The sequence below is a fragment of the Myxine glutinosa genome, chromosome 4 (assembly GCF_964187855.1).
Source record: "Myxine glutinosa chromosome 4, kmMyxGlut1.1, whole genome shotgun sequence".
Taxonomy (NCBI): Eukaryota; Metazoa; Chordata; class Myxini; order Myxiniformes; family Myxinidae; genus Myxine; species Myxine glutinosa.
This window is the reverse complement of record NC_136264.1, coordinates 71,596,505-71,620,717: the sequence shown is the minus strand read 5'-3', so window position 1 is coordinate 71,620,717 and position 24,213 is coordinate 71,596,505. Positions and strand designations below refer to the sequence as shown.

The window sequence follows — 24,213 nt, the reverse complement described above, 5'->3', positions numbered from 1 at the left end:
CCAAGTTTCACAAACAAAAACTACATAACTTTTCTCCATACATTCCATTGCCTCCAATTCTTCCATCTTGCTATTACTAATTAATATTTTGGTGAGTCATTCTCTTTTTATTTCACTTTTGTGTTCATCTCACTACCTCTCCTGTTTGTGGACTTGCTTCCACTTTTTATCATCTCCTTTACTCTACGAAAGCTCATCTTTATTTCTTTTTTTCAATGGCTTTTCCTGGATGACCAACGATGACTTCTAGTTTGGCACCTCCCATCTTTCTGAAAAAGAATCGGCCTTCCGCTTCAATATGCAACAAATCTTAATGTGCCACTATGCAAGTCAAAGGTTAGGCCATTGTAGTGTGAAAAACAGGATTATAAAATGGAATGGATGCCTGTGCGCCCAGGCTGGTTTGGGTCTGGGGAATGTTGGATGACGGTAACGTTGTTTGCTAAACCAAATCAAAGGGTACTATGACCAGATAAACAAATCAAAAGTCACACTGATGAGATAACCAATACAAGAAAAAAAAAGAAACACGTAATTAGTAACCAAATATTCCAGGTTGTTGATCAGGGTAATGAAACAAAAGTAACGCTGCACTTTCTTGGCTCTGTCCAATTGAAGCAATTTATGACTATAAGGTAATTGATGCCACACAAAATGGCCACACGGAAGTGATGACAAAGGAACACAATATTATAGGAAAATGTAGTGGATACAACATAACATTACGATTATAAGCCATTTGGTGATAGCGGGGGATAACTTGTAAATCTATCATTGACTAACAGGGTATTCAAATATTTTCTGACCAATTGTTCTCATAATTTGACCCCATTCTGATTTTATGTAGCATTGGTGAAAATGTGACCCTGTTCTCTTCCTTAATATTTGTGCTTTCTAATGACTCTCAGCATCTTTTTCAAGTCTTCCACCTTAAATATCTCACAAATCCATAAATCGAAATGTTCTCTTAATGTATCATTGCCCCAGTCAAAGATTATGTCAATGATCCTGCTTCATCTCTGATGTTATTAAAACTTGTCGATTTTGTTCCCTCCCATTAATGGGTTCCACAGCCCAAATTATAGCTTATACGGTCGAATTGTTACTGAGACAGAGGTCATTGACCAGTTTCTTGACCTTGACAACATAGAGGACCATATCTCAGGTTCTAATTGTCATTGAGAGCTGATTTTGGTGTAAAATGAAAGCTTATTTTTGAAAGGCATCCTTTTTCTTCTGAACACAAAGTTCCAATTTCAAAATAAAATGAGAACTGCAAGCAGTGATGATAGGCTTCCAGCCAAAATGGCCGCCATACTACATGACTGATGATGTCATAGTTTGCAAAAACAAAATCCTCATGTGCAATCAATCATACTCATGAAGTTTCAGATTGATCCGTTGAGTGGTTCTGGAGATATGGATTTTCAAATATTTTTTCCCTTAAATCAAAGATGGCCACCATACCACGTGACTGATGATGTCATCGTTCAGAAACATTTTTCCTCATGGGGAGTTGATCATACATATGAAATTTCGTATTGATTCCTTCAGCAGTTCTGGAGAAAAAGATGTTTAAAGTTTTTCCGTAAATCCAAGATTGCTGCCATATCACATGACTGATGACATCATAGTTTACAAATATTTTTCCCACATCAGGAGTTCATATGTATAACATTTTGCAGTCAACTGTTAAGAGGTACTCTGGAAATTATTATTGAATTTTTTGCTTAAATTCAAGATGGCGGCCAAACCAAATGACTGATGACATGATAGTTTGCAATTTTTTCCCCCCATCGGAATGTAAACATGTTTTTAAAATTCCGTATCGATCGGATAAGCGATTTCGGAGAAGTTGATTTTTTAAGTTTTATTTTTAAATCCAATATGGCTGCCAAACCACGTGACCGATGACGGGTTGTTGTTTTTTTGCAAACTTTTATCCCCATGGCTAGGCGGTCATATGTGTAAAATTTGCGTTGATCCATTCAGCGGTTCTAGAAAAGATGTTTGAAGTTTATGACGTCACATGAAATGGTAGCCAATGTAAGTCAAAATTGCAAAAACAAAATTCATGATGCACGAAGTTACATTGGCGTCTATAGCGTGTTAAAGTTTCGTAGAGCTAGCAAAACGGTTTTCTCGGAATCTTCTCCACAAAATGTGTGAGAATAATAATCCTTACAAGAACAAAAGGCTTCCAATGGGAACCTCACTGGAAGCCTAACTAGAACGGCATCCGGTAGAACAACCCTCAGCCAGGCTGAACAGTTTACGTTTTGTATTCGACTGATGGGCCGGACTGCATCCGGACCTTAACCAAAATCTAATCGGCTTGTTCTTGTCACCTACCCAACTCATCCACCAAGTTTTGCCATAACCCGTCCATAACGTTTTGAAATATCATGCTATATATTGTTTTTGGTCCTCTCTCAATGGTGAAGAATAACTTGTCATGTAGGTATAACCACAGGAAAACCTGTTGAGTAAGGGTGAGAGCTCAATCCGTGTCGCTTAATTCACACAAATATATACATGAACAAAATAGAGCCTTCAGTTCGTTAACATCTTCATAATTAAGCAAAGTTTTGATTTTCTTTTAATTTACACCAAATAATCGTACTTCAATTACATGAGATTTGACAAAAAAAAACCTTGCAGTTTTGTTCCCTTCCATCTGAGGGTGCCATCGTACTGGTGCTGTATGCCATGATAACACTGGTGCATGATAATATATGATAACAAGTACAGATACATTCAAAGTACACCGCCACCATGCCAAATAATTAAATATCCTACAGCGCGGCATTGCCGGGGTGCCTCCGGCACCCGGCAATACCGTGGTGCAGCTCATAGAGATTGCATTGGGAGGGAGAGGTGTACAATAATTGATCGATTAATTGCATAATTAAAATCAATAAAAGATTATCATAAAATATTTTCTAAATCAATTGGCTAATAGCATAACTAAACCACTAGTGCTTCATCTGAAGATGTATCTTTTAGAAATTTAATTAAATAAGTCATTAACAAAAAATTAAATAATTAATTGATTAATCAATAAATCAAAAATATCCTTCATAGTCACATTACTTGGTCACTGTCATGTCCAAATATTAGCTTCCGAGCTCAAAAGCTGCCTGAGATATTGCCCAGATGAGAAAGAAAATAAATAAATGATTAATAATGAAAATAAACAAATAATAATCATTAAAAAAAAAAGTTAATCAATTGGCTCATGGAATACATAAACCACCACCATTTCATCCGAATCTGTAACTTTAAAAAAATAATTATTCGATTAATTAATTAATCAATAAATAAAAAATACCTTTTACAGCCAAATCACTTGGTCATTGTCATGTCCAAATATCAGCTTCCTATCTCAAAAGGTGCCTGATATATTGCCCAGATGAGAAATAAAATAAATAAATAAATAATAATGAAAATAAATAAATAATAATAATAAAAATAAAATAATTCATCAATTCGCTAATAGAACACATAAACCACCACCATTTCATCCGAATCTGTAACTAAAAAAAAAAAAAAGAAGTAGTCATTAATCAAATAATTAAATAATTAATCGATTTTGTATGCAGAATCGAGGCTCGTGAAAGAGCTAAATTGATTAATTGATTAATCAATAAATCAAAAATAGCGTTTGCAGCCAAATCACTTGGTCATTGTCATGTCCAAATATCAGCTTCCTAACTCAAAAGGTGCCTGAGATAATGGTCAGAAGAGAAAGTAAATGTATAAGTACTTAATTAATCGCTAATAATTAAATAACTCATCAATTAATTGATAAATCAAAAAACAAAAAATACCTTTTTTGACAAAGTACTTGCTCACTATTGTGCCGAAATGTCAGCTTCCTCGCTCAAAGGATGGCTGAGATATAGCCCAGACAAACAAGAAAGAAAGAAAGCAAGAAAACAACCAGAGTGAAAACCGAGTAGTACTCCCTTTCAGCTTGCGTCATTGCCGAGCCCCCTTCGGTGCCCGGCAATGACGTAATGCAGCGCCTGGAGATGGCATAGGAAAGGTGCAGTGTACAACAAGAAAGCAAGAAAACAAACAACCAGAGTGAAAACTGAGTACCCTTTCAGCGTGCGTCATTGCCGAGCCCCCTTCGGTGCCTGGCAATGACGTTATGCAGCGCCTGGAGATGGCATAGGAAAGGTGCGGTGTACAATACTGGTGCTCCATGCCATGGCTTCATACGGATCCTCCATTGGTCCACTGGAGGTAGCTGTGTGGCAGCAATGAGCTTGAGCTCCAACTTGTGGTTGTATTTGAATCAGCCTTTTTTTTGTCTTTTCATCCCAAGAATAACTGGATTTGACTCTACCAGCGTATTACAGTTCACTGCAGGACAATGCCTTTTCTCAACATGGCTCATTATTTTCTTTATGAATGTACAATTGTGGAATTTTACTTTATCATCCAATTTCCCTACAGCTCACCCATCTTGTATACTTTCCTTGTGACATTTGTTTTGACATGTGCTCATTAACCATAAATCAGGCTTATCAGTCTTATCCCAGGCATTGGTCAGACCAAGCCATTGTTTTGAGTTTTGTTGTTTATGCGTCTGTGTCACAGATATGTTCCTTCCCACACCTGATGGTTTGCTTGTAAATCTGCAAGAAAACAAGGAGGTGAGTTAACTTTGCTTTACCTGGCCTTTTTTTACTCGTTGAGCTGCATATGTCATCTCAGCAATTGCTTGCTCATCTGCACTTATTCACTCTTTCACTTACTCACTAACTACATACTCCAGCCATCATAAATTGTGTTCATCCCATCATATCGTTAGTGTGATGCCATGCAGTACTCATTGTTGGAACAAAAACCTACCACACAATACTGTCATGTTTTAAGGGTGTGTCCTCACCATCAAAGTAAGTCTATGGGTATTTTCAGCATTTGTACATGCGCTCAAAAACACATTAAATGATTTTTCCGTTTCATCGGGATTCAACCTCTCAAAAATCCCTACCAAAACTTTGCCCCTAACAAAACACTCAAATACGGCCCAGTATTTCTGCAGGGGAAGTTAGAGGTTTTTCTCAATCCTTGCTGAGCTGTCGAGCCTGGGTTTGAATCTTGGCCCATCTACAAACAGTCACCATGGTGTTCCACAGGCAGGTGGTGCCGTCCTCACAAGTGCGGTGCGTGGTGTCCCTCGAAAGGATGTTTAAACCGGGTGTCCCATCTGTTAGCATTAATTGCCGGACACCAAAGATCCCATGTGGTGTTTTTCACAGAGTAGGTCAGTTATCATCAGCACCTTCACTAAAGTACAAATTGCTGTCACTTCATTCGAGCGTCAAGCATGTTCAGCTAGTTTGGGAAACACTTTAGCCAAAAACACAATACTTTGGGCCATTAGAGTAGAGGTAGTAGTCATAGTAGTAGATGTAACCTAGAGTAGTAGTAAAAGTAATCGTATAATTGGGGTTAATAAATCCTGCTATAATTAATATGTGCAACTAAAACCGATTGATTGGCTTGCACATCAGTGCCGTGCATACTCGCTTACCACTCGCATTCGCAAAGCTGCAGGCGGAGTCAATGATATGCTGCCATTCTCGTGAGCTGCTGATTTCCTGGGGACACTTTCTGCTTACACTCTCGGTTGAATCATCGTGTCAGTGACTCTACGGGCATTTGTGATGTGCAAAAGTCTCCACTCCTGTGATTGGCTCCTCTTCAGCTCTTCTGGCCGCCTCTGCCTGTGTCCAATGTCCCTTTATTATATTCTCCTGTCATGGAAGCGTGAGCAAGGAGAGTGATGAGAAATTAGAATACCGAGCTGTTTGAATCATGCCCTTACTCACATTTCATCACATTTTTTATCTTTCTATCGGGTTTGGGATTACTTCAGCTTGCTTTCGGCCTCAATTTGCCATACAAAGTGCCATACCGGATCCATAGTGCCAGTGCCAGATAAATTGTGAACTGTATATCTCAAAAAAGTTGTGGACGGAATCTGACGGAATTTAGTGGAGAGGTTGGGTATGTGACACGGACGAAAATATTTGATTTTAAGAAGATCCGGATCTGGATCCGAGAATTTTTTAAGTGAATCTTCACCATTGGGAGATAAGGAGAAAAAAAAGAAGATATATCGCACGATATCTCAAAAAGTTGTGGACGGATTTGGATGAAACTTGTTCGGCAGGTTTGGATGTGTGACAAGGACGAATCGGTTCGATTTTGGTGAAGATCCGGTTCGGGATATGAGTTTTTTATTTTTTTTATTTAAGTGATCCTTCACTATTGAGTACAAGCCTGGTGTTGGCTTAGCGGTTAGGGTGCCAGCTTGGGATCCTAGGATCCTGAGTTCAAATCCTGGTCGATCGCTGAATTAACGCCAGGGGGGTGTTGACTCAGCCTGTCATCCTTCAGAGGTCGGCAAATTGAGTACCAGTTCACTGGTAATTCCCTGTGTGTCGCAAGAGGCTACCAACAGGTTGGTGGCAGGAAGAGCATCCGGCCATAAAAAATTGCTTCAAAAAGGGGACCAAGGTGCCCGAAAAAGGCCAACCCCTGCTCTGCGGGGAAAAATTGCCTCTAAAGGTGGTTCTTCACTGTTGAGTGATAGAGCCAAAAACGATAAATAACATGATATTTCAAACAAAAAGTTGTGGACGACTTGTGACAAAACTTGGTTAATGAGTTGGGTGTGTGACGAGAACAAGCCGATTCGATTTTGGTTCAGGTTCGGATGCAGATCCGGCCTATCAATGGGATACAAAACGTAAACTGTTCAGCCTGGCGGAGGTATGCACTCTACCTAGTGCGGTTCTACTCACGTATATGCATTTTGCACATTTGCAAGATCGTTATTAGTCCCCTACCGGTGTACACCGGAGGGGACTATAGGTTTGCATTCCGTCCCTCCGTCTGTCAGTCTGTCAGTCTGTCCGTCTGTCAGTCCGTCACGCAAAGAACAGCTTTCCGGACTTTTTTTCTAAACTCTTAAAAGCTAATAATTTCAAACTTAGTACATGGTTTCCTCATGATAAGTTACAGATCAAGTTCGAACTTCACGACGTTTCGATCATTTTTGACAAAGTTATGGCACTTTGAACTTTGGTAATTTCCCCAACAGTTTTCCGGACGACAGACTGCCGGTAGGGGACATGTATTGCAGCGCAATACTCAGAATGCTTGTTAAGGGTGTGCACTGCTTCATGTCGGAGTGACTTATTCGATCTACACCACCTTGTTTTGACTGAAAAGGGTTTACTGCACCGGAAGTGAGTTTACCAATTGAAAACCCGAATAGAAGAACTATTTAAGTCACAAAATAACACTATGCAAAATTATTACAAACATGGCTTGTTACTATACTGTATATGGAGTTCGTGGTTCTAACTCAATTTGCCGAAGAATGTGACTTTAGTACTTCTTCCACTCAGATCTTCAATTTAGAAAATTCTGATTGTAGCTTATGTTTTTGCCAAATTAAATTCAATATAGATAGGTTTATACTAAACATGTCTTTACATGAAAATCTAAAAATTGAAAATGACACATGTCCTTTTGTAAGAATTTCTCAATTTTGTCAGAATCTTAATGCAATGATGCGCAGCTTCCTTTAATTGCATGCCTTGATTCTTTCCCTTGTGAAAACTCTTCTTGTTTTATTGTATGATTTTGTTTATTGATGGGCTCATGAATGTTTTGCATTTTTGACCCACTTTTTTCATCTCCAGATTGTGCAGGAACTCTTACAGGCCTTACCAGCCACTGTGACTCAACTTTGTGACACCCGTTGTGCGTTTGGTCCAGCTTTACGTGCCGCCCACCTTCTCATGGCTGCAGTTGGTGGCCGTGTGACGGTCTTTTTGAGTCAGTTACCATCATTGGGTGTCGGAGTACTACATCCACGTGAGGACCCAAATCGTCGCTCAGATTCTCAGGCAGGCTATGTCCTTAATTTTTGGTGTACCTGCAACCCAAGAAAAGCTAACGTCCATTTAGCTCGCAACAAATTGATAGTTTTGCAATCGGAAATTGTGGATATTTTGAGGAGTAACTCGAAACAATATTTAAGTTTAAGATTTAAATTTATAACATTTAAGGAAAGCAAGCAATAAAAATTACAAGATATTGCAAAATGTATTCATGAATATTTGTGGTTACATAATGGTTGAGTTGGATGGAAAGTACAGAAAAAGTATACAGTAATTGAAAAGTGAAAGTGCAGGTAATTGGCAGCTGGTCCACTATCTTTGACTTTTTTCATGACAACAGTTTGATGTGGTTAACTTTTTGATGTTTTTTACATTTCATTTTACAGAATATTCTACACCTTGGACCAGCAACAGATTTCTACAAGCGCCTAGCCCTTGAATGTTCAGGCCAGCAGATAGCTGTGGACCTGTTTGTTCTTGGCAATCAGTACATGGATATCGCTTCGCTGTGTGAGTTTTTACTGTGCTTTACGTGAATGGGGGTTGCTCATGACCGCAGCAAACCGTGAATGACGAGATGGTGCATGCTACTGAAGTGACAAATAGCGATCCACATTATGTGGCTGTATATTCTCTGGGCGAATGCGATGAATTGCATGTCTGGTGGGAATCTTGTGCGGTGATACGAGGTGAGGCGGTGGCTCTGTGGTGGCGTGGTGACAACTGAGTTGCTTGAAGGTGCGCCGGGAACAGAGGTGTGCATCAGTGTGTGGGTGAAGGCTGTGGAAAGTATGGATGAAAGAAATGGAAAGAGTCAGAAAGAGTGGGAAGAACATCAAGCAATGAAAGTCAGAAAAGTCAAAAGGTGAAGAATAAGAAGCGTCATGGAAAGGTCTCCTCATTGGGGCAGTGTGGAAGACGCGCAGTGAGAGAAAAGCAGTTCGTCCTTGAATTCTCTCTCTGTGTTTCTTTGTCTGTGTCCGTGTTCGAAGGAATCTCCTTTATCAACCACTCTGTTCGTCTCTGTGTAAAACTGTTTGACTATGTGCATTCCTTCCTTTTATCCCCCCACCCTTGCCCCTCGGTTTTGCGGCTCCTCATTGGGGCAGGACCTGAGCGGGTAGTCGAAGCCCTCCATGATAGTCATTGGTCGAGTCTTGTCTTTCGGTCTAGCAACTGTGCCTGATTGGTGGAGCAGCCTCTGCAGGCAATCTTTTTCTTGGAAATGGAAGGAGGCTAGGAAATTAGCTCGGACTTAGGAAATTAGAAAAATTAATTTTTCTAGGAAATTAGCGTCTCCTCTCTTACTTGAGCCAATTGTGTTGGATTCTCCTCAATTTCTCTGCTAAACGAAGGACATGGGGAAGTCATAAGGCGAGTTTGTGTGTGTTTTGAGAGAAATAGTTCAAGATGAGATTGTGAAAGAAGGAAAGAACATGAACTTGTTCGAACTCACATTTGCAACACACATCTATCCTCATGAACACGATATAAACTTAATTGCTAAACTGAATAACTTGGCATAACTTGCTTTGATCTTGCGTGAATGTGCTTTATCCTCCAAGGGGTTCACAACTGTCCTCCCCAGGCTCACGCAACCGTCAGGACAGACAGGATTAGACGGGTCACGAAATGCGTTTCACCATGTACTGTATTAAGATTTTCACATGCATTTTCAGGAGCAATTTACGGGGCATATATGTTTAGGCAATCACATCCCCCCTTATCCCCTACACGGACAACGGACATACCCACCTTCGCATTTCTTAAACAATCACTTACAATGTACATATGGGACAATGAAACATATGGGACAATGATTAGCCCATATGTACTTACAATGTACATATGGGCTAATCACACATCTGGGACAATGAAATGATAGATAAAGATGAGACAGAAAGAAAGAAGAAAAGTGGGACTAGACGAGCCCCGTCACACCTTGCGCTGGCTCGGCTGAGCTGATGCCCTCAATGACTCTGGTTTAATGACTCGTTATGTCTTGTTCCTTCTCACCCCAGCACTGGCTCTGCTCCGTATGCCTCCGAGCACTGTGCCACACACTGCACCTCGGCACAGAAGATTAGTGCAGCATGGACTCCTGACCATTAAGTTAGGGCACCAAGACCAAATACGTTAATGAGGGCATGACGCCAATCAGGGCATGATGAAGAGAAATCCAAAGAAGACTGGACTCTCCAGACCCGATCCTCAACGAATATCCCAAGTTCCTGAGATGAGCTCACCATAAATAATCTCAAGCTCTCGTTCTAGATGACTCGAACCAGACAAAGCTCTCAACAAAGACAACTTTTACCCTCTTGTGTATGTCCGCTTTGATGGCATCTTTCCTCCCTTGGCCAGGCCCACACCACTTCCATGGGGGGTTCTCCCTTCTCACCTGATTGGTCTGTTAGAGCACCGATCCCTGGTTTGGCCCATTTGTGTGGTTTGTTGGGATACAGGGTTTTAGTGTGCTGTCAGGGCTTGATTATGATGGATTGGCCACCTGACAGGATGTACCCTGGACTGGTTTGAACTGTTTTTAAGGGCTATGAGGGATTCGAGAGAGGATGCAAAGGAGTTTCTGTGCTGCGATGTCCATGAAAATGGTTAGGGTAGTGTGTGCAAGGTAAAAATAACATATATGAACACTGATCGAACACATTCGCAACACATATTTATTTGCATGGAATACAACACGCTTAACTAAACAAATACTACAAAATAGCTATTTTTATACTAAAGATCGATTACTTTACTCATACAAGTCAGAACAACTGTGTGTGTGTGTGTGTGTGTGTGTGTGTGTGTGTGTGTGTGTGTGTGTGTGTGTGTGTGTGTGTGTGTGTGTGTGTGTGTGTGTGTGTGTGTGTGTGTGTGTTTATATATATATATATATATATATATATATGTCATGCTGGCATATGTGGACACCTATCAAACACATTATTTGGATGGCAACAAGAACAGGGGATGGCCTTGTCTAAGGTGGATGGATGAAATAGACAAATATTGGGGAAGAGTCAATTGGAGCAATATGGCATCCACATGCTAAGGCTTTCGTCGAGCAGTGGACTGAAAAATAGCTGATAATATATACAGTATATATATATACATATACACGTGTATATATGTATGTAGATGCACACACACACACACACACACACACACACACACACACACACACACACACACACACACACACACACCTGGTTGATATACCGGTCAAGAGCGTGTGAATGGGATGTTATGAGATTTGATAGGATGGGTAAGCCGTGGAACAACATATCTACTGTTGAAAGAAGCAAACATCACTGAAAACTGTGCTTAACTGTGTTCTTTGCTCAAATGAAGAAGAAAAGTGAGAAACTGACACCAACGATGGAATCCTTCCAGTCAGCATCTCAAATCTTCAGATTACTAGTCATATATGTTATATGTGCACCACCATCTCATCCTCCTGTTCAGTCTCTTCATGCATCACCCATCAGCAAAAATAATGCTTATCACACTCATTTCTCTTTTCAATGCTTGCTGGAGTACTATTGTCCCGATAGTGATGAGTTTTTATTTTGTAAATACAATTGCTGATAAAGCTGCATGCACAAAGGTGTGTTGCATCTATTGCCCTAACCTTCAGCAAACCAACATGTTCATTTGGAAAGGACGAATCTTGTGCACAAGAAATATCTCGACTCCATGACCATTTTTATTTCTCGCGTATCTGTCCATGGGCCTCAAGTTTCGCGAGACCTCTTTGTTAAAAGGTTTGATACCGTGGGATGGCTTCACAATGCAATTTAAAATAATCTTGCACTTTCTTTATTTTGCTTCAATTTGGAACTCATTTAGCAAAAAGGATGGCTGAGAGAAATATTGAACTCGGCCATTTAATTGTCTGTGTTTGTGTGCAAGCACGTGCTTGAAGTTTAAAGGCCTTTCTAGTTTTGCAACTGTTCGAACAATAATGCTTATGTGTGTCCCGTCTTTTATTCTTTTATTTTTATTTTATTTTTGTTTTATCTGCCTTCCAGCTTGCTTGTCGCGTTACTCTTCGGGGGCTGTTTACTACTATCCTGGCTATCACCACATTCACTGCCCCATACAAGTCAAGAGGCTTCGTGCAGACCTGCACCGTTACCTCACTCGTAAGATTGGTTTTGAGGCCGTCATGAGGATCCGTTGCACTACAGGTGGGACTTTGGGAGAATATGCACGAGGATGGGTTGGGGAGAGTATGACATCCCATAAATTAATATGTTGTCATCTTGTACTTTCCCAAAAGTTTTACCTAAGTTTGTTGATCACACATTAATGGCACAGTTATCAGTTGCTTTATTGTTTCTGAGGGAGAGTTATTCATTAGAACGTTCACACTTTATAAGGTACTTCCCTGACACCATTTTATTTTAAAGGCATTTTTATGATCCCAACATCACTGGTGGTCCTGCTATTCTACATAATAGTGAAGTTGCAGTCGGCCTGCCAATATAGCTATAATTCATTTTCAATAAAAGTCATCTTTTAATAGAAGTAATCCCACTCTTTCATGCAGTGTTTCAAGGAAGCCTGACACCACCATCTCACCTCGCTCTACATCTCTACCCATGCTCTTTTTTTTGCTGTTCCTCTCCTGGCTTTTTTTATATTTTTTTTTTTATTGCATGCAAGATCGAGGCTCATGTAAGAGCGAACATTAATCACAAAAAGAAAAATCGACACATAAAACAGAAGATATGGGGAGAGAGAGGTAAGCACACAAGTACAACAGCAGAGAACAGGGACAACGGAAGATCTGTGGGAGGGAGAGGGCTTGGGGGGAGGAGGCATGGGAAGGCGGGGGTGGGGGGGGCGGGAAGTATAAAATACATGGACACTGCTGGAATTTCCAGGAAAGAAAAAAGTCGGTATTTCAAAAAAAAGATGGATTTGGGGTGAATTAACGGGGGTAGAAGAGATCAAGGTTTTGGATGGGGGAAGATAAGAGATGGTGGTGAACAGCTCTTTTAAAGACCTGGAGGGGGGAGTGGGATTGAAGAGAGTGAGGGAGTTTGTTCCAGAGGTGGGAGTAAAGAGGAATGAAGGAGTAAAGGTGAGCAGAGAGTCTTGATTTTGGCAATTTCACCAGAAGAGGGTTACTGGCAGATCTTGTGCAACCTGTAGGAATATTTGGGGGACAGAGCTCAGATAGAGCTGGGGGAGCTAGGCCTGAGAGGAGTCGGTAGAAGACAGAGACCACCTGCGGTGAGTGAGTGAAAGGCCCTCGGAGTTAGCTTAATCGTGGGAGATTCCAATGATTCTGAAAGCTTTGGCTTCTACAGCGTGAAGCTGAGCTTGGTATGACGCAGGAGCACCAGCCCAGAGGTGAGAGCAGTATTCCATTGAGCTGCGGATGAAAGCCTTGTCTGTGGTGAGGAGCTCAGGTGTACCAAGGAAGGACTTCACACGACGGAGGATGCCCAATTGGCGACTGGCTTTGGAGGCCAGCTTGGAAATGTGGTTTTCCCAGGAAAGGTCATGGCAGATAGTGAGACCCAATAGATTGAGTGACAGAACTTATTGAAGAGGATTGTTGAGAAAGTATATGGGGGGGTTGTCCAGTCGGTCTTTTCGTAGAGACATTGTAAGAGTGTGAGATTTGTCAGGATTGAAGGACATGTTCCTCTTGTTTGACCAGTATGTGATTTTATCCAGGTCTGCAGAGAGTGAGGAGGCTGCAGATTGCCAATCTGAGGGATGAGGTATGGAGCGGCAGAGAGTGGAGTCATCAGCAAAGAGATAGAGAGGATTTTCCAGAGAGTCGGAGAGATCATTGATGAAGACCAAAAAAAGCACAGGGCCCAGAACACTGCCTTGGGGATCTCCAGCCTGAACAGGAAGGGGAGATGAGAGAAATCCATTCAGGGCCACACGTTGACTTCGACCAGAGAGGAAGTCCGCAAGCCATACGTGGAGATTTCCATGGATACCATAGGAGGAGAGTTTGGTGAGCAGAGCATGGAGCCAGACCGTATCGAAGGCACGTGATATGTCAAGGGAGACGGCTCTGATTTCGTGTTTGACATTAAGTACCTCCATCCATTGTTAAGACAGCAGAAGCAGCATGTCCAGAGTAGAATGACCTGGTCTGAATCCAAATTGATGATCCGAGATCAAGCCATTGGAGAAGAGGAAGGATTTGATGTCAGAAGCGATGATTGATTCCATGACCTTGCTGATTATTGGGAGCAAGCTGATCAGTCTGTAGTTGCAAGGATCTGTTTTTGCACCTTTTTTGTGTTAAGCGGTTATGTTGTTTCTTTTGTGTAATGTTTTGTGTAATGTTTTGTTTCTTTCATCATTCATTTAATCATTCATTACCTTGCCTTTTCTGTCCACCAATTGTCTCACTCCCTGTCCATTGCCTTTATTCCCCATGTTACATTACCTTCCTGATCTTCCATGATCCTGTCTTTGCATACAAAAATTGAAAAATGCTTTTCCGTCTCCACTGCTTCTGATATTAGCCTCAATCCTTACAACACAAGGGGCTGGCAGGATTGGCTAGAGGTACATACACTCGTCTCTGAGCTGTCTAGCCTGGGGTCGATTGTCGACTCAGCTATAAACTGTCATCCTAGTGTTTCACAGACTGGGTGTATCATCACTGTGTGCACTGTCCTTCAGATGTATGTTAAACTGGGTGTCCCATCTGCCGGCATTAGTTGGTTGACGTTAAACATCCCAAGGTGTGCTTCACAAAGAGTGTGCGAGCCATCGCTCTCACCCGCAATCATTTAAAAATTCCTACTCTAACCTACAGGAGGCACTGCATCAGCGGCATTGCTCTCCCTCCCCCTCACCAGCCAATGTTGCTACCCAAAGCCACGTGCTGCAAACAACGGAGGAAGACCATGACATTGGGTGTATAACCTAGTTTGTGTTTTTTGATTTCATGGTATTCATCACTAAACACGAAATTGATGTGTTCAATTCAGGACTATCTGTGCACACATTCCATGGGAACTTGTTTGTCCGCTCCACTGACCTGCTGTCGCTACCCAATGTGAACCCTGATGCTGGATTTGCTGTACAGATCAGTGTTGAGGACTCTCTCTCCAACTGTAACACTGCCTCGTTCCAAGCTGCTCTACTCTACACATCCTCAAAGGGTTCGGATTTTATACTGTATTTATATACTGCACACATCCTTAATGGGTTTGGATTTTATACTGTATTTATATACTGTACACATCCTCAATGGGTTTGGATTTTATACTGTATTTATATACTGCACACATCCTCAATGGGTTTGGATTTTATACTGTATTTATATACTGCACACATCCTCAATGGGTTTGGATTTTATACTCTATTTCTATACTGTACACATCCTTAATGGGTTTGGATTTTATACTGTATTTATATACTGCACACATCCTTAATGGGTTTGGATTTTATACTGTATTTATATACTGTACACATCCTTAATGGGTTTGGATTTTATACTGTATTTATTTACTGTACACATCCTTAATGGGTTTGGATTTTATACTGTATTTATATACTGTACACATCCTTAATGGGTTTGGATTTTATACTGTATTTATATACTGCACACATCCTTAATGGGTTTGGATTTTATACTCTATTTCTATACTGTACACATCCTTAATGGGTTTGGATTTTATACTCTATTTCTATACTGTACACATCCTCAAAGGCTTCGGATTTTATACTCTATTTCTATACTGTACACATCCTTAATGGGTTTGGATTTTATACTGTATTTATATACTGTACACATCCTTAATGGGTTTGGATTTTATACTGTATTTATATACTGTACACATCCTTAATGGGTTTGGATTTTATACTGTATTTATTTACTGTACACATCCTCAATGGGTTTGGATTTTATACTGTTTTTATTTACTGTACACATCCTTAATGGGTTTGGATTTTATACTCTATTTCTATACTGTACACATCCTTAATGGGTTTGGATTTTATACTGTATTTATATACTGTACACATCCTTAATGGGTTTGGATTTTATACTGTTTTTATTTATATACTGTACAGTGTACACATCCTCAATGGGTTTGGATTTTATACTGTATTTATTTATATACTGCATGGGTTTGGATTTTATACTGTTGAGGATATGTACAGTATATAAATACAGTATAAAATAAATATATTATTGGGCTAGCGGCTAGGGTGCCGGCTTAGGATCCTAGGATCCTGGGTTCGAATCCCGGTCGATCGCTGAATTAACGCCAGGGGGGTTGACTCAGCCTGTCATCCTTCCGAGGTCGGCTAATTGAGTACCAGTTCACTGGCAATTCCCTGTTTGTCGTTAAAGGCGGCAAAAAGGGTTGGCGGCAGGAAGGGCATCCGGCCGTAAAACATTGCTTCAAAAAGGGGACCAAAAAACAACAACAACCACGGTTCCCGAAAAAGGCCAACCCCCGCTCTGCGGGGAAAAATGGCCTCTAAAGGTGGTTATATTTATTTATATACTGCACACATCCTTAATGGGTTTGGATTTTATACTGTTTTTATTTATATACTGTACACATCCTCAATGGGTTTGGATTTTATACTCTATTTATATACTGTACACATAATTAATGGGTTTGGATTTTATACTGTTTTTATTTATATACTGTACACATCCTTAATTGGATTGGATTTTATACTATTTTTATTTATATACTGTACACATCCTTAATGGGTTTGGATTTTATACTCTATTTATATACTGTACACATCCTTAATGGGTTTGGATTTTATACTCTATTTATATACTGTACACATAATTAATGGGTTTGGATTTTATACTGTATTTATATACTGTACACATCCTTAATGGGTTTGGATTTTATACTGTATTTATATACTGTACACATCCTTAATGGGTTTGGATTTTATACTGTATTTATTTATATACTGTACACATCCTTAATGGGTTTGGATTTTATACTGTATTTATTTATATACTGTACACATCCTTAATGGGTTTGGATTTTATACTGTATTTATTTATATACTGTACACATCCTTAATGGGTTTGGATTTTATACTGTATTTATTTATATACTGTACACATCCTTAATGGGTTTGGATTTTATACTGTATTTATTTATATACTGTACACATCCCTAATGGGTTTGGATTTTATACTGTATTTATTTATATACTGCACACATCCTCAATGGGTTTGGATTTTATACTGTATTTATTTATATACTGTACACATCCTTAATGGGTTTGGATTTTATACTGTTTTTATTTATATACTGTACACATCCTCAATGGGTTTTGATTTTATCCTCTATTTATATACTGTACACATCCTCAATGGGTTTGGATTTTATACTGTATTTTTATACTGTACACATCCTCAATAGGTTTGGATTTTATACTCTATTTCTATACTGTACACATCCTTAATGGGTTTGGATTTTATACTGTATTTATATACTGTACATATCCTCAATAGGTTTGGATTTTATACTGTATTTTTATACTGTACACATCCTCAATAGGTTTGGATTTTATACTGTATTTTTATACTGTACACATCCTCAATAGGTTTGGATTTTATACTGTATTTATATACTGTACACATCCTTAATGGGTTTGGATTTTATACTGTATTTATTTATATACTGTACACATCCTCAATGGGTTTGGATTTTATACTGTATTTATATACTGTACACATCCTCAATAGGTTTGGATTTTATACTGTATTTATATACTGTACATATCCTCAATAGGTTTGGATTTTATACTGTATTTATAGACTGTACATATCCTCAATATGTTTGGATTTTATACTGTATTTATATACTGTACACATTATGTTTTCACGTTGTCCGTCTGTGCATGCGTACGTCTGTAGCAGATTGTTGTTACCGCGATAACTTGTGAACAACTGAAGGGATTTCAACCAAACTTGGCACAAGTATGGACTGTGATGCAAAGATGAACTGATTCAATTTTGCATTCAACAGGTCAAAGGTCATGTTATTTTAAAATAATTTTGCAGATCATAACTGAAGTTAAAGGCATCTGATGTTTTCTCTCTTCTACTAATCTTTTTTCACATTCTCTCTCTCTCTCTCATGTGACCTTTAATTTTTCACATTACCTTTAATTGAGATAAAACCTAACAGTGGGTTGATATCTAACATGGGCGGAGGCATATCCATTGATGCATTCACATCAAATTCTATTTTCTATTTTACTGATGTTCTCACAACTTGTATGTGTGCATGCTCATTCAGCAATAAACTTGTTTCCAAACTTGTATGAAAAATTGTGTGAAAACAAAAGCTCAGATTTGAGGTTTCAGCCACAGAACAGAGTAGCTATTCTTGCATTATCTGTATGTGATTAAAGATGAAAACTATTAAATGTGCAAAGATATGTGATCATTATCTTTGCACATTTCATAGTTGTGATGGGATTTTATTATATTATTGCGACATGATGATATATAGTTGTACAATTGACTTTTTTATTTGTGTGCAGGTGACCGGCGGATTCGTGTACACACACTTTGCCTCCCCGTTGTTACCTCTTTGTCAGACGTATACGACGGAGCAGATGTTCAAGCTGTCACTTGCCTTCTGGCTAACATGGGTAATTATCATTCTCATGTCAAGGCTTTTCTCACTGATATTTGGCCCTATTTTAATTCTAAGCATTTTGAGCTTTATTAGTTCTTACAAATGAAATAACATCCTGATTCATAACTTTTAATTAGATATACAAGCACACTACTAATAGGAACGATCCTGATGGTAAAAGTGATAGTAAGGTTGAATAACTGGGAGATTCTTTTGAACATGGCAGCAAATTCTAACCCTTTTTTTTAACCCCCGAGTGTGTGAAGCGAAAAGTGGGGGGGTTTTTTTTTTTTGTTGTATACAGAATCGAGGCTCGTGAAAGAGCTAACATTAATTTCACAAACAAATCAAACAGACAAACAAAATATATAAAAAGAGGGAGCGGAAGACAAGATGGGGAGAGAAGGGGAAGCACGCAAGCACAACATTTGAGAGCAGGGAGATGTGTGGGAGGGAGAGGGCTTGGGGGGAGGAGGCGTGGGAATGGGGGAGAAGTATAAAACACAAGGACACCAAGGACTTCCAGGACAGAAGTTGGTATTTCAAAAAAGTGGATTTGGGGTGAAATTAGCGGGGGTAGAGAACATCAAGGTTTTGGATGGGGGAAGATAAGAGATGGTGGTGAACAGCTGTTTTAAAGACCTGGAGGGTTTTTTTTTTGTTTTTTGTATACTGAATCGAGGCTCGTGAAAGAGCTGACAACCACGAGGGAAAGACAGCACAGGGGGACCACGAGGGAAAGACAGCACAGGGGGACCGCGAGGGAAAGACAGTACAGGGGGACCATGAGGGAAAGACAGCACACGGGGACCACGAGGGAAAGACAGCACATGGGGACCACGAGGCAAAGACAGCACAGGGGGACCGAGAGGGAAAGACAGTACAGGGGGACCACGAGGGAAAGACAGTACAGGGGGACCACGAGGGAAAGACAGCACACGGGGACCACGAGGGAAAGACAGCACACTGGGACCACGAGGGAAAGACAGCACACGGGGACCACGAGGGAAAGACAGCACACGGGGACCACGAGGGAAAGACAGCACACTGGGACCACGAGGGAAAGACAGCACACGGGGACCACGAGGGAAAGACAGCACACGGGGACCACGAGGGAAAGACAGCACACTGGGACCACGAGGGAAAGACAGCACACGGGGACCACGAGGGAAAGACAGCACACTGGGACCATGAGGGAAAGACAGCACACGGGGACCACGAGGGAAAGACAGCACACGGGGACCACGAGGGAAAGACAGCACACTGGGACCACGAGGGAAAGACAGCACACGGGGACCACGAGGGGAAAGACAGCACACTGGGACCACGAGGGAAAGACAGCACACGGGGACCACGAGGGAAAGACAGCACACGGGGACCACGAGGGAAAGACAGCACAGGGGGACCGCGAGGGAAAGAGAGTACAGGGGGACCGCGAGGGAAAGACAGTACAGGGGGACCACGAGGGAAAGGCAGTACAGGGGGACCACGAGGGAAAGACAGCACAGGGGGACCGCGAGGGAAAGACAGTACAGGGGGACCGCGAGGGAAAGACAGCACAGGGGGTGGAGTGGGATTGAAGAGAGTGAGGGAGTTTGTTCCAGAGGTGGGAGAAAAGAGGAATGAAGGACTGAAGGTGAGCAGAGAGTCTTGATTTTGGCAGTTTAACCATAAAAGGGATGCAGGCAGATCTTGTGCGACCTGTAGGAATATTTGGGGGACAGAGCCCAGAGAGAGCTGGGGGGGGGGGGGCAAGGCTGGCGAGGAGTCGGTAGAAGACGGAAAGACCACCAACCTGCCTGCGGTGAGTGAGTGAAAGGCCCTTGGAGTTAGCTTCATCGCGGGAGATTCCAATGATTCTGAACGCTTTGGTTTCAACAGCATGAAGACGAGCTAGGTTTGAGGCAGGAGCACCAGCCCAGAGGGGAGAGCAGTATTCCATTGAGCTGTGGATGAAAGCCTTGTATGTGGTGAGGAGCTCAGGTGTGCCAAGGAAGGACTTCTCACGACGCAGGATGCCCAGTCGGCGACCGGCTTTGGAGGCCAGATTTGAAATGTGGTTTTCCCAGGAAAGATCATGGCAGATAGTGAGACCCAAAAGCTTGAGTGACAGAACTTCTTGGAGAGGATTATTCAGAAAGTGGATGGGAGGGTTGTCCAGTCGGTCTTTTCGGAGAGACATCGTAAGAGTGTGAGATTTGTCAGGATTGAAAGACATGTTCCACTTGTTTGCCCAGTCTGTGATTTTGTCCAGGTCTGCAGAGAGTGAGGAGGTTGCAGACTGCCGATCTGAGGGATGAGGAATGGAGCGACATAGAGTAGAGTCATCAGCAAAGAGATAGAGAGGATTTTCAAGAGAGTCAGAGAGATCATTGATGAAGACCAGAAAAAGCACAGGGCCCAGAACACTGCCTTGGGGAACTCCAGCCTGAACAGGAAGAGGAGATGAGAGAAAACCATTCAGGGCCACACGTTGACTACGACTAGAGAGGAAGTCCGCCAGCCCTGCGTGGAGATTTCCATGGATACCAAAGGAGGAGAGTTTGGTGAGAAGAGCGGGGTGCCAGACCGCATCGAAGGCACGTGCTATGTCAAGGGAGACAGCTCTAATTTCCTGTTTGGCATTGAGGACCTCCATCCATTGTTGAGAAAGCAGAAGCAGCATGTCCAGAGTAGAGTGACCAGGTCTGAAATCAAATTGATGATCAGAGATCAAGCCATTGGAGAAGAGGAAAGATTTCATAGCCGAAGCAATGATGGAATCCATGACTTTGCTGATAATTGGGAGAAGGCTGATTGGTCTGTAGTTGCTAGGATCTGTTTTTGCACCTTTTTTGTGCAAAGCGGTGATGTTAGCTGATTTCCAAGCAGATGGCAGAAGACCTTGAGCAAAAGAGAGGGTGAAGAGAACAGAGAGAGGGAGTGAAAGAGCGGAGGAACAGGATTTTAGGACCCGTGGGCTGATGCCATCAGGTCCAGTTGCAGAATCATAGTCGAGGGTTGACAGAAACTTTTCCACCTTGTCAGGGGGAAAGCACACAGAGTTCAGGAGCAGCTGGGTACGACTGGGTACGGTGGGTACAGAGAGGGACGGGTTTGGGACACAAGATTTAGAGGCAAACACAGAGTTGAGGCATTCAGCTTTTTCACGTGCGGAGTCAGCCGTGTAGCCGTTTGAGGTGAGGGAGGGGATGGAGGGGGAACAAACACCAGAAACAGATTTGTCCAGACGCCACCTGGATTTGGAAGAGGGAGACAGATAAGAGAGTTCGGTCTTGAGAACGGGGAGACTGTTTCCTGGCTCTCCTGAGGGTGGACAGTGGACACACACTTGTTTCGGGCTTTGTGAAAGGAAATGAGATTTCCTTCCGTTGGATTTGCTTTCCAGGAGACGAAAGCAAGTTGTTTCTGGGCAACAGCCTCACCATAAGATTCCGTGTACCATGGACGGGAGGAAGGGTATGACAACTGAAGACGAGATGGGATAAATCTGTGCATGAGAGAGAGCAATTTACTTTGGAGGAATTCCCAGGATGAGTTGATGTCAGAGGCGGTAGAGATGGGAGACCAGTCCAGATGATTGATGGCTGCATGAAGACCATGCCAGTTGGCCTGAGTGAAATGCCAGACTCGTCGACGCTGAGGAGGCTCTCTGAGAATGGTCAGAGAGATGCCCACTTTAACAAGCACATGATCAGATGAGCCGATTGGAGCAGAAGAAGAGCAGCAGACGTTTTCAGGGAAGTTAGTCATAACTAGAGTCCCTGTATATAGAGAGTTGTGTCAACTCAAATTTGGACGCCATTTTGTGTCTAAGTGTGTTGGATTAGATATACATGTACATTCGCGATATGGGGTGATATATTCTAAACCTGCTAAAAAAAAATTTACTACACATATTTAGTCTTATTATTACATACAGGTGATATTTGTTTTGTCAAAAACTCAGCTGTTGCCGTGAAAAAGAGCTGTGTGGTGATATTAAAAGTGGTATGGCAATGCATATTACAAGCCAACACTGCATATAAGAGCTAACATTTATAAGTAAGACAAACCAATGCTGTCGTTCTCTGAATTTTAATAACTTTTAGAAAGGAGTGTGGGCATATCCAATATTTTTTAAAGGGTGCCGAGAGCAATTCCGGTGTAGGACTTCCAGCCGACATATAGTCTAACACACTTAAAACAAATTCTGTACGTGGTATTGCCATATTTCTGACTTTTTATTATTTTGTTATTTTTTTATTATTTATAATTTTTATTTTATTATTTTTATATATTTTTATATTTATATATTTATATATATATTTTATATATATTTATATTTTTTATATATTTTATAAAATTATATAATATTTTATATATTTTTTATATAATATATTATTATTTTAATATATATAATATATATATAATATATATATATATATATAATATATATAATAATATATATAATATATATAATATATATATATTATATATACAGTATATATCTAATAATATATATTTTATATATATATAATAATATATATAATAATATATATTATATATATATATGTATATATATATTATATATTATTATATAATTATATATTATATATATATATATATTAATATTATATATATATTATTATATTATATATTATATATATATATATATATTATATAATAATAATATATATATTATTATATATATAATAATATATATATAATAATATATATAATATATATATATTATATATATTATAATAATATATATAATATATATAATATAAATATAATATATTTTATAATATATTATTTTATATAATATATATTTATATTTATATATTTATATTTATATATATTTATATATATTTATATATTTTTATATATATATATTTCTGACTTTATTATTTTTATTTTTATTCTGACATATTTCTTTTCCATATTTCTGACTTTATCACTTGGAAATCTATACATCTTGTATTTCCCAGATTGGTTTGAACAACCAAAAGCAGAACAACCAGTCATTTTGTTTGGCAATAAACAACATTGCCGTACCAAGCTGACGTTCACGCACGGTGAAGTTAGACACAAAATGGCGCCACGAAATCACGTGACCAGAAATCTCGGGTCAGCGCATGGCGCAACTCTCTTTATACAGGGACTCTAGTCATAACCAAGTCCAGAAGAGAAGATGCTCCGTTGACTGAGATACGGGTCGGGAAATTGACAGATTGTGTCAGTCCTAGTGAGTCGCAGAAGTCCTTTGCTGAAGAGCCATGGCTGGTGAGAGAGGTACCCACACCAAGCCAACTGGCATGGTGACAATTGAAATCACCACATATGAGGAAGAGAGAGTTGGGATGGGTAGATAGAAGTTGGTCCATATTATCAGACCGCGAGATGTAGATGGAGTCATCATTGTTTGGTGGATGGTACAACACACATATGAACAAAAGGTGGGAGTGAAGGGGAAGCCGTAGCCAAAGGTATTCCTGGGGGTGAGGTTGAGAGAGGGCAGTGCAGGGCGAGTGAGGAAGAGAGTTTTTTATAAAGATAGCAACTCCACCTCCAGGACGAGGCTCAGGTCTATCATACCGGAGGAGGGAGTAACCTGGGAGAGATACCAAGGAATCAGAGACATCATGAAGGAGGAAAGTTTCTGTTAAGCAGAT

At 40.4% G+C, this 24,213-nt stretch overlaps 1 protein-coding gene across 2 annotated transcripts in view; it reads left to right on the top strand.

Moving 5' to 3' along the window:
* Positions 1-24,213, top strand: part of LOC137424750 (SEC24 homolog B, COPII component) — a 125,702-nt gene that overhangs the window by 55,554 nt on the left and 45,935 nt on the right. For both annotated transcript variants that reach the window (XM_068112516.2, XM_068112515.2), the window contains 6 exons: positions 4,609-4,664; positions 7,731-7,937; positions 8,318-8,441; positions 11,969-12,127; positions 14,912-15,085; positions 18,459-18,569. In XM_068112516.2, the coding sequence (XP_067968617.2) occupies positions 4,609-4,664; positions 7,731-7,937; positions 8,318-8,441; positions 11,969-12,127; positions 14,912-15,085; positions 18,459-18,569 (831 nt within the window). The remainder of the gene's footprint in view (positions 1-4,608; positions 4,665-7,730; positions 7,938-8,317; positions 8,442-11,968; positions 12,128-14,911; positions 15,086-18,458; positions 18,570-24,213) is intronic.